General features: G+C 39.4%; 1 protein-coding gene across 7 annotated transcripts in view; it reads left to right on the forward strand.

Moving 5' to 3' along the window:
- LOC114871951 (RNA-binding protein Musashi homolog Rbp6) overlaps window positions 1–14,688 on the forward strand; it is a 616,561-nt gene that overhangs the window by 571,005 nt on the left and 30,868 nt on the right. For all 7 annotated transcript variants that reach the window (XM_029178578.2, XM_029178581.2, XM_029178585.2 and 4 more), the window contains 4 exons: window positions 1,359–1,441; window positions 2,184–2,268; window positions 8,028–8,060; window positions 8,854–8,937. In XM_029178578.2, coding sequence (XP_029034411.1) covers window positions 1,359–1,441; window positions 2,184–2,268; window positions 8,028–8,060; window positions 8,854–8,937 — 285 coding nt within the window. The remainder of the gene's footprint in view (window positions 1–1,358; window positions 1,442–2,183; window positions 2,269–8,027; window positions 8,061–8,853; window positions 8,938–14,688) is intronic.

Consider the following 14,688-nt stretch of genomic DNA (forward strand, 5'->3'; position numbering starts at 1 on the left):
TTTGAGTTACGAGTCAATTAATTTTACATCATTTACAAGGTTATACGTATTTTACGCTGGATATGAGATATTAAATTTATGATGGCGAATAAGGTGCATGGAAGTGGAACGACCGAATTATAAAATACCATATTTGAGGAAGATGTAACTATTTTATCTACAGCGAAATGGCATCTGCTATTCTTCATTTTATTTAATTTTCTTAACAAGTAACACGAAAAGAAGGTGTATATATTTCTATCCACGCAAATTTTGATACCCATCAGTTTACCTATAAATCAGCGTAAATAAATAAGGAGGTAAATTAAGATCGATCGACGTTAATTACAGGAACAAACTGTTGGACGGCCGTGTCGTCGTGCGCGGCTCGTTCTAGCGTAATTTAATTCAGGCCACCCCTATCCATTTCCGGTGTAAAATTTAAGAGAAGGAGAACGCTCGAAGAATCGCGAGCTGTCGACTCGCATTCAACTCTGGTATCCATCGGCTGTGTTTAATTACGAGTCAGCCGGCGTAGTTTCGCTCGCTTTCTCGCTGGTAGACCGCTTCAGCACGGAAGCACTAACTCCTACCGGTTATCTTAGGCGACATCGCACGCTGGATTCGTATAACTCGCTCGGCTGGCGGAGAACTCGAGCTTGAATTACTATGCCCGGCGAGAGAAAGAGAAAAGGAGAAAGATTCGTGGCGTAGGAGGCGACGCGAAGGGTGGTCGGCGGAGCGAAGAGGGCGAGATTAAAACACCTGGAGACCAATGCAAAGTTTTTAATAACCCTTGATGCTTGATTAAGTTATGACTCTTCGCCGGCTCATCGTCTGCTCCGTCCTTCTCTTTCTCTTGTTCCTCCTCCTCCTCGAGCGAAATAAATTTCGAGCAGAAATGCTTAGACCGCGTTCGAGTGGAACGGGACTCAGCGAGAAGGGTTGGCAAGGAAACGAAACTCGTCCGACTCGGCTGAATTAATGGAAGATCCGTCGGGATAGTTATCTTGGTGGCAGAGAACGCGTGGAAGTTACGTTAACTCGGACGTTCTTGAACGCGACGAATTACGCCGAATAAAGAGTCGTTCGTCGGGATCGAGCGACGTATTTAACGTGTCGGTCAAGATTCCGTTTCGTTCTGATAATCACCGAAGCGCTGACTGGAAATAATTTCCATTTTATTCGAAACGACTTTCAGTAGAAAGAGATTCGTCCGATCACCTTCTTCGTTTGATTAATTTTAACTCTTTAATATCTGGAATTATTTTGATGTAATTATATTTTAACAACCCCTTGAGTATTCTATGTTTCAGAATTATTGAACAAAATAAAATAAATTATCTGTTATTAATGTACATCTGTTCTTTCTGTTTCAGGCTTCGGCTTCGTCACGTTTCAAAGCGAGGACGTGGTCGACAAAGTCTGCGAGATTCATTTCCACGAAATCAACAATAAAATGGTGAGTCACTAGTCAGCCAACAAAGCCTGTTTGTTTAATGAAGAGAGTACTCTCTCCCTACCACGTGCCCACAGAGGTGGTATCAAACGGTATTTGCCTTCCGCTTTCCGTCTGCGGATACGGCGTCGAGCGGAATTAATTTTCCGTATAATTGAGAAGGGCTGTCGTGGTTATTTGCGTTTGACACGCACGCACGTGGAACACACTTACACGCGCACCACCGCAGCCTAGTCCCATAGATCATATGGTAGAAGACGACAAGCGGGTACTGGAAAGTCCGTCATAGTAGAGATCACACGAGTCCTACGGTAATAGACAGTTCTGTTTGTCGTCAACCCCTCCACTGAAATTCTCTCGTCGTCGATCAAGGATTTACCGGATACCACTTCTAGTTACCTATAAATCCATCGCCTAGACGATCTCGATTCTGTCAGTAATCTACTATCACAATGCTTTCCTCAGGCATTCGCCACTTGCCGGTATAAAACAACCCCTGTTTGTATTAAACTGATAAATTTGAAAGATCGATTTGAAATCTTATGATGGTATCCATACCGAACATGACTAGTTTCCTTATTATCTAACGGCAACGATTATACATCTTTGTATCTCAGATACTCCATTCGAAATATTACCCCTATCCTAAACATCATTTCCCGCCGTTATCCAGAACCTGATAATTCCAGAGCGAATCTACAGTGGTCGTACAGGACTCACTCACAGGTCTGTCTTGAATTTCAAGGTCGAGTGCAAGAAAGCACAGCCGAAGGAAGTGATGCTCCCGACGAACCTGGCGAAGACGCGAGCGGCCAACAGAGGCGCATACGGTGAGTTGGTGATGGTCGCAACACCCACTCCCACCACCTATCGTTACGCGCCGTATCCCCTGCCGACGGCCGCTGCCGCTGCTGCACATGCAGCTGCAGCAGCCTCCGCCGGCACATCCCACCACCACTTGCTCGCCCCGATCGTCGCTACCGCCGCACCGAACGCGGCCGCTACCTATCAGTACGCCGCCGGCGCAACCGCACCTGCGGCCGCCGCAGCGGCTACCACCGCCGCTGTCTACGATGTCAAGAGGGCACTCGCTGCTGCGGCTGCGGCCGCGGCCGCGGCCTCCTACAGGCCTCATCCGGTCGCGGCCGCAGCAGCATCTCGGGCCGCCACACTCACTTATTCCATGAGCGACCTGTTGGGAGTGCAGGGTCTCGACATGGGTGCCGTTTACCATCCGATACCAACGATCGGTCTATGACCTACGATACTCACGCCCCTTTCCAGGCCTCAGTAGTCTGTTCCACGTAAAGGGGTATGATCGACAGTATTCTTTCCGTTCTTCGCGATTCGTTTACAATTTCTTGCTCGTTTCGTTAACCTTCAGTTTGTGGACTTAGGGAGAATGCAGGACATTCTTTATTTTTATTTTTCGGTACGGTCACGTCTGGGTTAGGAATGAACGTCGCGATGTTCGATTAAACTGTGCCAAAAATTAAGGATGGTACAAATTTGGAAACTTAGATGCTTTTAGTAAGTCTTTCTTTAGGGCGTTCAGAATTGAGAGATGTAATTCGATGGTTTGTGAATGGAAGTTCGTATAGTTTGGATGATTATCGATATTTCGTTTCTGTCTTTAACTGTATAGTATTTATTTGTAAATATTATTTAAATCGTGTTTGTAACGTTGAACGAGATATCACGTGCCTTTCACGGCACATCGAACATTCCTCGATTAAGACTCGTCGCCTTCGGTTTCGAGAAAGTATTAGAGTAAATTGTTTTGCAGTTGATTTCCGACTCGGCAGGACGGCAAATCGAGAACATATCGAGAAGTGCAATAACGGTAGCTTTAGACGGAATCATTCCTTTATATTTCCGGGATCCGAGTGTGGGAATAGGCGAATTCCCGCGAGACTGCTTGAGAAGCTCAGTTCAGTACAACTGTGATCGTAGTGAGAAGACAAAAGGAAAGATAAAAAAAGAGATATAAACTAGTAGCAGTAGTTGATCATAGGTACGTTCGTGAGAACTTGATTAGTCACCTATGCGGCCTGATTTTTCTCGTAGCCAAAGATGTAGGTATTAATAGCAACGAAACAAACGCATCGCAAAAGACTGGTAGTGATTTTCTAGTTGACTAGACAAATGGTAGGACAATAAAAGGACGTGTTCAAATTTGTAGAGACGCAAACGAGTTCGTTTCGGTGACCAGATACATCGAACATATTTTTTCCAAGAATCACTCCTCCTCTCTGTAAATTAATCTCATTGTATCTCTAGGATACAATTCAAAATCATTCAAAGTATCGAGTAGAATAGCCAAGTGCTTGCAAAAAGACAATCAAAAACACACCCTGATTGCAACTTACAATCATCGAGACCTTATAAAATATCGAACTGTTAGTATCTCTGTTTAGAGGAGGAGAAATAATCAAAAAATAGAATAAAATCAGACGGATACGTAAACACGTTAGGACATTTAGACGATCGGAACATATACGTATTTCTGCCTGGAACGACTCGCGTTCGTGACAACACATTGTCAATTGACTCGTAGATTTTTAGAGAAACTCTTAGGAATTGGAGATTTTTAAGGTAGCACTCGTTGTTCGCGGGAACGTGATGGTGTTGGCAATAGAAGAAAATAAAATCTTGAAAATCGATCTTCGTCGAGGTCCTACGCTTTATTTAGCGCAAAAGTGAAGGTTGTTCGCTCGATTTCGAGAGCGAGGGCGCCCGTCGTCGAGATCGTAGATTGCAAGTATCCCAACAAAAATGAGAATAAAAAAAAAAAAGGAAATGGGAAAGGAAGGTACGAGTACGGGGGAGGAATAAAGAGAGAATACATTCCCAGGTAGCGGCACGCCGTGTATTATTCCCAGAAGAAGGTGAATTTCTGATTTTCACGAGATGATATGTCGAGAGGCATAAATAATCCGTGAATGGTGAAGGCGGATAGCGCGTCGAGAACGCGCGGCAAATGGTCGGCGATAAGCATTTCTCATTCGTCGCGCCTTTCAGAGTATTTTTCGCAATGAATTTCATGAAATTTCATAATATCGAACGTAACAGCCACGTACTCCGGTGTACGCGTGTACGATAGAATATCAAAAGGAAAAAAAAAGAAATAAATAAGAAGAAAAATAAAATTCTAGAGAAAAAAGGGGACGCGAAATCAAAGCGCTATCTCTATGTATATAAATGCACGCGCGAATTTATATACATATATATAGTGTAATCATTTACGTATATTAACATGTATAATTATATGAATATACAAGACGTACCTAAAAAGAAGAAAAGGGAGATGAAACAAAAAAATTCTATCTATATATATGATCCATTCTAGATAACGGAAGATTATATACATATACATATTATATATATATATTGTTTTGTATCTACGTATTTGGTAAACGCAATATAGTATTTGATATTGATATCGATATATTTTGTGAGAGCCGCATTACAACCTTCTAGTTTTTGTAATAGAACTACAGATTATACATATCGGAGCATATCTATATTTCTATTTATACATATATATATATACATATCTAGGTAATTAGGTAAACATTTGTGTTGTTACGATACCTTAGTTACTTAATGAGACTTTTTTTAGGTGAAACTAGGTTTGAATTAGTTAGAGCGAATATAATTTTTAACAAATTACTATACTATGTATACGTTCCTACCATTGAGACTACTAGTTAACTATAGCTTTTTGGGAAGTCACTATAATATCGTTAGTTTAGAATATATTCTAGGTATTTCATCGTGGAACATCTCATCCGTCTCTTTCGTAATTAATCAATTCGTATTAATGAATAACAATTTCTATAGGATTCAAATGAAATAAATAGAAAAAATAAAGAGAAAGAGAAACGAAACATTTTCCACGATGTATACATATTATCAGCGGCTTCAAAGAGACCTATTTACAATGTACCTATTACTTAACAAGCTACGTTACATAGTACGTTTATATTACGTTACACGTAATATTATACCTTTCTATAGGATATATACTAAATATATATCGTGCGTATACCCGTCTATACCTATACCTTACAGCCACCCGTACTTCCTACCACCCACCCTGAGAAACAAGCCCTATTTACTCGTTTACATAGTATTTAACTCTTCTAAGCTATATATTTAGCATCATTTACCTTAATAATAATGCGTGAGACGTGTGTCCTAGAAAGTACGTACTTTGCCCGAGAGGCTCAACAGTGTCATTTTCGTAAGTAGACCAGATCTTAACATGCGGTTTATCTTTCTGTTCACCTTTGTAATGCTTTGTTGGGCCGGATTTTGGTTTCTCTTACGGGGAACGTAGCGTTGCGCCTATAGATTGTGAGAACCCGATTAGAAATATTATCATGCGTATTTTATTATCCTTTCCCGTAAGAGTGACGGGCGCAAACACTACGCAAGTACGAGCATATTTGAAGCAACAAGAAGAAAAGAAAGAGAAAAAAAAAAAAAGAAACAGAAAAATTATGAAAGAAAAGAACACAAGTGAGACGAAACGAATTTTCGTGTTCCTCGTCAAAAAATGTTTCTCTCAACATTCTTTCTCTCTCTCTATCTCTCTATCTCTCTATCTCTTGGGAAGCATCCGACAGCGAGGAAAGATCAAAGAACATAATCGTAAAATTTCGAAAGAGTAACACTCGATGGAATTGCAGGCTGCCAAAGCAATCGATGTGACGTAAATGTTAATCGTCCGGCAACTCGGATCGTAAACTCGAGCGAAGCGATCTTTCTACGCTCCTCGAAATTGTAAGAGACTATTAATGTTAACGTCGTACGCAAACGTCTGCTGCTCTACGTGAAATCGATTTGTGTGCATCTGAGAAAGTACACGTACATTATATCATTATATATGCATAATAAATATACAAAGTCCGTACGATTGTCCGCTATGATAAATACAACAGAAATGCATACACGTTCCAGTATATGCACATCACAAATATTTATATAAATAAATTAATCTATACGTATATGTCTAATATTCGAATCTATTTACGTGTTATATAATAAATCAATATATCTATATACATGGTACTTAAATAAACGTCAAATAATATTTGAATGCGAAGTTCTTCATTTTGTTTATCGGACGGATATTCGAAAGAGAGTAAATTAATACAAGAGAAAAAGAAATATGAATATAAATGAGAGAAAATATCTGAAAAAAAAAAAAAAAAAAAATGAAAGGAAAACAATATATCACACTGAGAAATGATAGTGTTGTTGCGTGCTTGACGTAATCAAAACCAGCCCAGGTAGAGAGACATTAGGTACGAAATCACTAATACTATTAATATGTATCAGTGTATCTTTTAATGGCTAGAATAAATGCTCTTATACTTTTCCATCTGCGTATATTGTGAGAGCAGCGTCGATATGGACACTAGAATAGTGAAACAGTAGTGTAGTATTGTGGTCGGTGTTTATTTTAAATATTGTATCGTCGATCTAAGTGTGGTAGTGGTGTCGATAATGTGTCAAGCGTTAGAATGAATGAAGAGTCTAAAAATTTTTACAAAAGTTTATACAAATAGAAAATTATATCGTTTAATAATTCGATTTTGAAAATTCATCAAATTTAGAATCTTCCTCGCGATCGCACGACACATTACTGACCCTTAGTTAATATCTAATAAGCTACATAGTCAGCCTAGCAAATATTACTTAACGGTAAATGATTAACCAATACCTTGAAGGCTACAATAACCATAGATCATAGGAGGGTTTATTTTGTCGTAGATTGGAAACACCTCGGCCGCGCGTAGTTACTAGTACCTTGTCACAGAATTTAGTCGATGCGCTACATAGTCGATGCGATATACATATATAAATAGTCAGAATCTTAGTTGTGTGGTCTTTTAAATTAGTATAAAATTATGAAATTTCATGGATGCCTTTCTTTCTCTCTATTTCTGTTATACTATAATTCCACACTATATTTCTCTGTCTCTGTCTCTATCTTTCTATTACTCTCTGTTCTCTCCTTTTTCACTGTCTAACCTAGAAGGCTTTTAATCCGGTTTCTTGTTTCAATCTTTCTGTTTTAATCTTTTCGTTTTTATCCTTCTCTCATTGTTTGAACCTAGTCATCCAGTTACACTGAAACCGTCTATTCCGACGAATTTCTGCAACGCTTCGCTTTATACTTAACTTGTCTCCATGTAAATATATTTAATTGTCTACGCATACCTTCGCCTGCACGAAGAAAAATATTGCACGCGAAATCGTCGGTTAGCCAATCCCAAGAAAGTTTTTCATCCGATAGTTTAGAAACTCTGTTTAGTTATTTATCCCCATCGACGATCGTGTCACTCCGATTTTAGAACACATCCGATACTTTTCTTCGTGCTTAGTTGCAGAAATTTCTGTTCAGTCTTTCGAGACCGTTGCACTAACTGATCGAAGCAATAATTAAAAAAAAAAAAGAAAAAGAAAAGAAAGTAAAGTAAACGAAGGGAAAAGAGCGACAAAAGATGCAAAGACTACATTTTTTACATATTCTGATCAGTCTCGACTCGGTATTAATGTGATCTGTTTTTCCTTATAGATTTTATGTGGTCCCTGGCAGGATTACCCGATGGTGAGTATAAAATATGTACGAACATGTTCAACAAAACGACTCGAATGCCCGGTAATATGCATACCGTTCCGTAACAACATTCAATCACGTTTGACGTAAGAACATCGTTGTAATGTTTACGGGTCGATCAATCACGAAGACAATGGAAATTCTTTTATTTCTTACTCTCACATTTCAGCTTTCCGGGAATGTTCATTACGCATCTTTTGAAAATTTTACAATAATAACGCGTGTACTTTGTCGTAGTATTAGAGAGATGATATATTAATTGAATTTGAATTCAAACATAATGCTTTCAATTAAATTTATTGTATAGGGTAATACGGTACGTATTAGTTTAAGAAGTATTTTACGCGAGAAGACGTACAGTAGATAGTAGTTGATAGAGAATAATCGTGTAAGTGGGTATAATTTTAAATTAATGTTTCTATGCCCTTTGCAATAAGCTGAATAAGTTCAAGTCCCTTCAACGAGACGAGTCAGTATATGTTTAGAAATTCACGCGCTCGACGCAGGGCCGAAGCTCAGTTATACGCATTTACTGTCTCGTTTCGTTGGATGGGCTGTAGATACATGAAAACAGTGATTGAAAATTAAATAGCAATCTTCGCTCATTGTCAGTTGAGATTAGAAAGAGAATTAGAAATTAGTAAACTGAATTACTTCAAAAGTACCCGATTATCCCAGATGATTCAGCATTAAAAGTAACTTAGTCCTCTTACAAGATTTGAAACTAGTACTTTCTAAATGAAAGAAAAAAAAACACTGACACGATATTTCATTTTGTTCGCAGGTTTCCCAGCGGCGGCGTACACGGCATACGCGGCAAGCCGCGGCTATTCTGGGTACCCTAGTTTCGGACTGCCCTACCCGACAGGTAACCACCTTAGCCTTAACCACCTTAACCACCATAATGCGGCCCACATCGCGCCCTTGAACCTGAACTTGAACCTTATACAGGCGCAGCCTGCACCTCACCATAATCCACCCACCCCCACACCGCTCTTTTACCATCCTAATTTGGACCTCTACAACGCCATGCCTCTGTGAACTAACTAATTATTATCTATCAATAACAACTCGACTCGAGCTATGCGCACACATTAACCCCCCATTGCTACACCAACTAACTGTGCTCTCGTTGTCGCTACACGTCGCCGCCTTTGTCGTCGTTCTAACACGAATCAAACGTGGCTGTTAATCAGTCTGAACTGATTCTAATGAAAACTAGGTCTGATTCGAAGCGAGGAGTAACCTCTGATCTAGCGCAGCACAAGGATCTCTCGAATGGTACCTTCAGATAAAACTCGTCCACGAAAATAAGAGCTCGTTTTTCAAGATAACAAGGTCAATAATAATCAGAGCGGAATAATTTCATGGGAGTTCAAGTATCCAGGAAAATTCGAGATTCGTTTGTCTGTGCAAGGATAGAGCTACATTCGTTCGCGTCTGATTTATGATTCTTGTTTCTTAGAAGAGCAAAGGTACGTAAGTTGTTGGAAAACAGTTTTCGTGACGAATTTTTTCTTTTTTTTCTGGACAATAGTCGGGAATAAGATATTACGCGACGTTACAGGTCGACGTTCCTTGAGAACGATGCGCCTGTGCGCTCCGAGTCCTCAAAGAGGGACATTGTACATTATTGAGCAGCGTCTGCTCAAGCTTTCACGATCGAGTGACTTTCGAAAGCTTCGATCGTTGGCGTGTTGGCGAGCGTAGCTCGATATAAAGGGAATGGTGAACATTGTACAAAATCGTATAAGTTATCGTATCGATATAATCTTGTCGAATTTAAGATTTAAGGGTAGCGATAAGAAGATACTCTCTTGGCGAACTTTCTACCCTGTTCCGTGTTTGCTCGTTGGTTGAGAAATATTTGGGAAACGATCGAGTCAATTCGTGCCAGATGAATTTTAATTTTTGTAGTTTCGTGTAAAAATTGTAACTTTATGATATTTATTATTTGCGCGCAATGATCGTGAAAAAAAAATTCAATATTTAGATTTGCAGAAATTAAATTCCTCGTATTTGGAGATTATAGTAAATAATGTTTTTAATAAAATAACCGCTCGGGCCCTTTACTGCGATATTTATTCAATAATAATAATATTGCAGGAACGCAAAATTAAATTTAAATTGCGACACTAAATAATCATAGCTGTGGTAAATGATTTAATAATATGCCATATTGTACAGATCATTTTCATTATATTAATTGATGGGTACGTATAATAAGTAATTATTATAGTGTATACGAACATGGTAAATTGAATATTCACATTCCAATTTTAGAAGCGATAAGTAACACTATCACCTTCCTTAAAATTTCAAAGGATTTGAACGAATGTGTAAAGTCAGTGTATGTACAGTCACCTTCTCTGAATGTGTTCATTCATCATTTACCGATCTAAGTCCACTGTAACAAAATTGTTCTATATTCTGGGTGAAATATGGCTTTCTGACTTATACATCGAACCCTTTCATTATCTTCCACTTATAAAAAAGCTCTGCGTCGTCTTCAGTGACTAGTAAATGATAGGTGACTATAGTTACCCTTAGTAGTGAAAGGGTTAATAAAATATTAAAAGTTCAAGAAAAAAATCTGTTACTATATTTTGATCACAAATGCAATTACATGTCATGATAATAAAACGACTCTACTAATATTTTACTTTCAACAATTACATTCAAACAACTCGTTTGCCTTTTAAATTGCAAACATAATTCACGTTATTCTGGTTCTCGTGGTTCACTTAGGTAAGCAGAAACTCGCAAATGCAAAAATTCAGCTCGAAAAGGCTGAATTCACCGAACTGGGACAAGATAATGAGGGGTTGATGTATGAGAAAAGTTACGCCGTTGAAACAACCTCCGTGTTTCTTAGCCCCGTCCGCTCGATAGCAGAGGTTTGCGTGCCTTCGACTGTCAATAACAAACAGCCCCGTCGTTACGGGATTTTCTTTCAAAGCATCAAGCCTCCGAGATCTGCGATACGCTTTAAAATTGCTTCCGCTAATCGATTAATCAATTTCACTTAACCCTCTTTCTATCGATTTAATCGAACGGAAGAATTTCGCGCGAACGACCGCTGAATAAATGAAAATTTGATCAAATTAATCGGTAGAAAAAAGCATTGGCTACTTTACCGAACGAATTCACGATCATTGTTAAGTGCAATTAATAAATCTACTACTAAATTGTATCAAAAATGAGCTCTGGAGAAAGTGACGATTGTGAACCCGGCTGTACATAAATTCGAGTTTTAATTTGCAACACCAATTTAAATCATCGATCTATTAAATCGATCGTAATTTAAGAGTAATTGTACGATCGCGGAACGGGGTAAAATGTCATTGTTAATATGAAGGTAGGGACGGAGAGAGGGTTTCGATTGCGAACGATATACGAGAGAACCGCACCGCGGTTGACCCTCCACGCATGGATATACACAGGTGCAGGGCTAGAGCAATTAATAGGAAACATTTCGAAAATGAACGCATCTACGGTTCGGTATCGGTTGATCTAAATCGAACCGGTTGATTGGAGGCAGTTGCGGGCAAAGTTTTCGGGGTCAAGCGCCCTTCATTCGGGCTCGAAATGAAAATCCGCGGCCCGTGATGGACGAAGATGATCAAAATAGAGTTTCGAGCATGTCGTTGTATACATCGCTCCATCAGACGGGATTTCAACGGGCCGGAATTGCACGCTTATTGTTCGCTTCAGTCCGCTCGTGAGACGCGTCATGAAAGCGGCCTTCCCACCTAAAGTAACCATTACTAATCACTCATTTACAGTTCCATTTTACATCTAATTTCTTTGTTTTAATTGTATATGTTCACTTACATTTTGGATATCGTTTCAAGATGACGTTGCGTCGAAACGAACGTTCGAAAGGAGAAATTAATTATATTATACTAATCACACTACCCCTGCAGTGGACTTCCGTAGGTATAATACTAGTTTCAGTGAAGCTTTCTTCTGATCCTTGTAACTTCACCCTTGCCCTCTGTTTGCCACTCGGTCGTTGCTCTCACTAGCCCATTTCTTCCCTTCTCTTTCGTCCATTTCTAGCCATTTATCTATCTTGCTCGTCTCTCTCTCTCTCTATCTCTATCTGGTCTCCTTTTTTCTATTGTCCACGCGACCACCTCGAGAGGAAATTTCGAGGGTGAAGTTGAAACTTCTTCGTTCCCGCACTTGTGTGTCTCCCTTAAAACCGGTGATATCACCTTTCTGTGTTAAGCATGGCACGAAGATAGCGAAAGAGTAACACAATATCGGCGGACAAACTGCGACAGGTGTTCCATGCACGTTGACCGGGTGTAAATTAGTCGGAAGAAAGAAATAAGGAGAGGATTCGTCGTTTAACGACGAGGAACGACGATGCAATTTGCATTAGACGTAAACAATTGAAAGTCGATGTTTCTTTTTTTTTGTGTGTGTGTTTCTTTCTCTCCTGTCGGAGTACATCGATCGTTTAGAACAATTCGCGTGGACGGGCGGGAAAGAGAACTCATAAATAATGCATAATGTTTTTCGGACGTTGGCTCATCCCTCAACGAACCAAGAGTTCCGTGTCCTCGTTTCTTCGTTTCCCTTTTCTCGTCCCTCGAAACGTCCCTAACGTTTCCCGAACATTTTTACCTTTCTCCAGGGACCGTTGCGTTCGATGCTTGCCGGAATCGCTTTTTCCAATTTCCTTCGCTACCCGCTATTTAACGCATTTGAATAACTTGGTCCGCGTGAGAGGAGCACGCGCCTCTCTGCTTCTCTCGCGATAGTGTATGGTTCACGAGGCATGGCTGTAAGAGGAGGAAAAACGAGGATAACAGCCGCCGATGATTGATCACCGTAAAACGAAAACCCACCCGCCTTGAAACCGTCCGTATATACATATATCCCCAATGTCCGAAAAACATTCGTTGGTTAAGCCACCCTCCGTCGCGAATACGAAAGAGGGTCGGCCGATCGGGCGCGAACGAATTTCCTCGAACAAGAGAAGATATTTTCTGGAGAGATCGAAACGATGGGTTTTAAATTCCACCGAGATTCTCGTCCGACTGCTCGTGGTAGATTGTACTAAACTTGTGGATTTGTGGGAAGGAAAAGGTACTTAATAAAAGTACGAGGGTTGATGCTGATTTTCCGTGAAGTTTCGAATAGATTATTATTTGTTCGTTAAATAAGATTAAAATATTCCTTTGAACGTGGACTAATTTTTTAGGAAATTTCAGTGGATAGGAAAGGTGAATGACACTGGCTTATTTGCATAGATGTTTAATTAGTATGATTTTTCTTGGGTGTACAGAAATATTGAAATTTGTAAAATATGATAAAAGTTATGGGAAATAAATTTTTTTTAATACAATGAAACGTTCACTGCCACATTTTTATATGAAATGTTAAATTAATGAATTTTAACAGACGTGTGGAGAAAGGAAATAATGATATAAGTAATTTTTCAATTTTTCACGAGTTGCTTTTTATTCAAATTTTGAGCAAGTACATTACATTACAATGCAATCAGAGATAAGTAAAGCCTTTTTATGGTTCTAATATAAAAACAGAAAATGAGGTATATTTGACGTTAGATAATAAAAGACTAAAGCAATTATTTAAATCATACGAAAGTATTACACTGTTAAATGACGGTAACCTTGAATTACAATTAATTCACTGACACTTGAAGTCATTTCAGTGCCATCGAATATTCAAACCTATTATATTTCTCTCTCAACTGAATTTCGATTAGCCAGATACAGTTTCGTACAATTGGATGATCGATTATCAAATAACCAAGTGCATGGTACATCGTATTCGCAGTTTCTCCGTTTCGACGCGTCAACCGCATCTACCACCAGGTTTTGGCTCTATTTTCAATAATTAACTTTGACAAGTGTCAAGAACGAACGCGTTGTGATCGTCTTAAATCGAACCCAGAGAGAAAGGGAGAAAATCTGTGGAGAGATTGAGAAAGAAAGCTAAATCTGTGAGCGTCCAATGACACTAGGGACTTAGGGGTTGGTGGTACTTTCAGGTGCCCTGGGACTACCGCCCCTATCCACTGGAGGCACGTCGCTTCACAGCTTCATTCCCGAGCAATGAGTCACTGAAAGATCCGAAACAAGAATCGAAAAAGGAAATCGAACCGATGTAACAGTGTTGAATTTGGGCGTGCAAGAGTTTGCGTGCTTAGTTACAATGTAGAACAAGAATGGGTGCTCTAAGCGTGATTATAGATGCGTGAAAGATAAGGACGCTTGTATATACAGGTATTTCAGAAGAATTTAGTATTTCTTCGTGTCGATGGAAACCCATAAGTGATGGCGACTGTCTCGTGGGCGCAGCTGGTAACATTTCGTTTGTAATTTAACACTGAGCGCTGTATGGTCTAGCTTACATTAGTAGAGTAAATGATAGAGTATATTAGTGCTAGTAGAAGTGCTAAAACTAGTTGTTAATAGAATAGAATAGAACAATAGGGTCGTAACTCTACTGCTCCAAGTATACCAATTCTAATACTGTGCCACTTACTCTACTAATGCAACCTATTATATTTAGCAAAACTAATTGGGTCATTTTCTATAAAATGACTCTTCTAATCATTTTCAAGTGACGAAGAAGGAAT

Source organism: Osmia bicornis, chromosome 1 (genome assembly GCF_907164935.1).
Source record: "Osmia bicornis bicornis chromosome 1, iOsmBic2.1, whole genome shotgun sequence".
In the NCBI taxonomy this organism is placed as follows: Eukaryota; Metazoa; Arthropoda; class Insecta; order Hymenoptera; family Megachilidae; genus Osmia; species Osmia bicornis.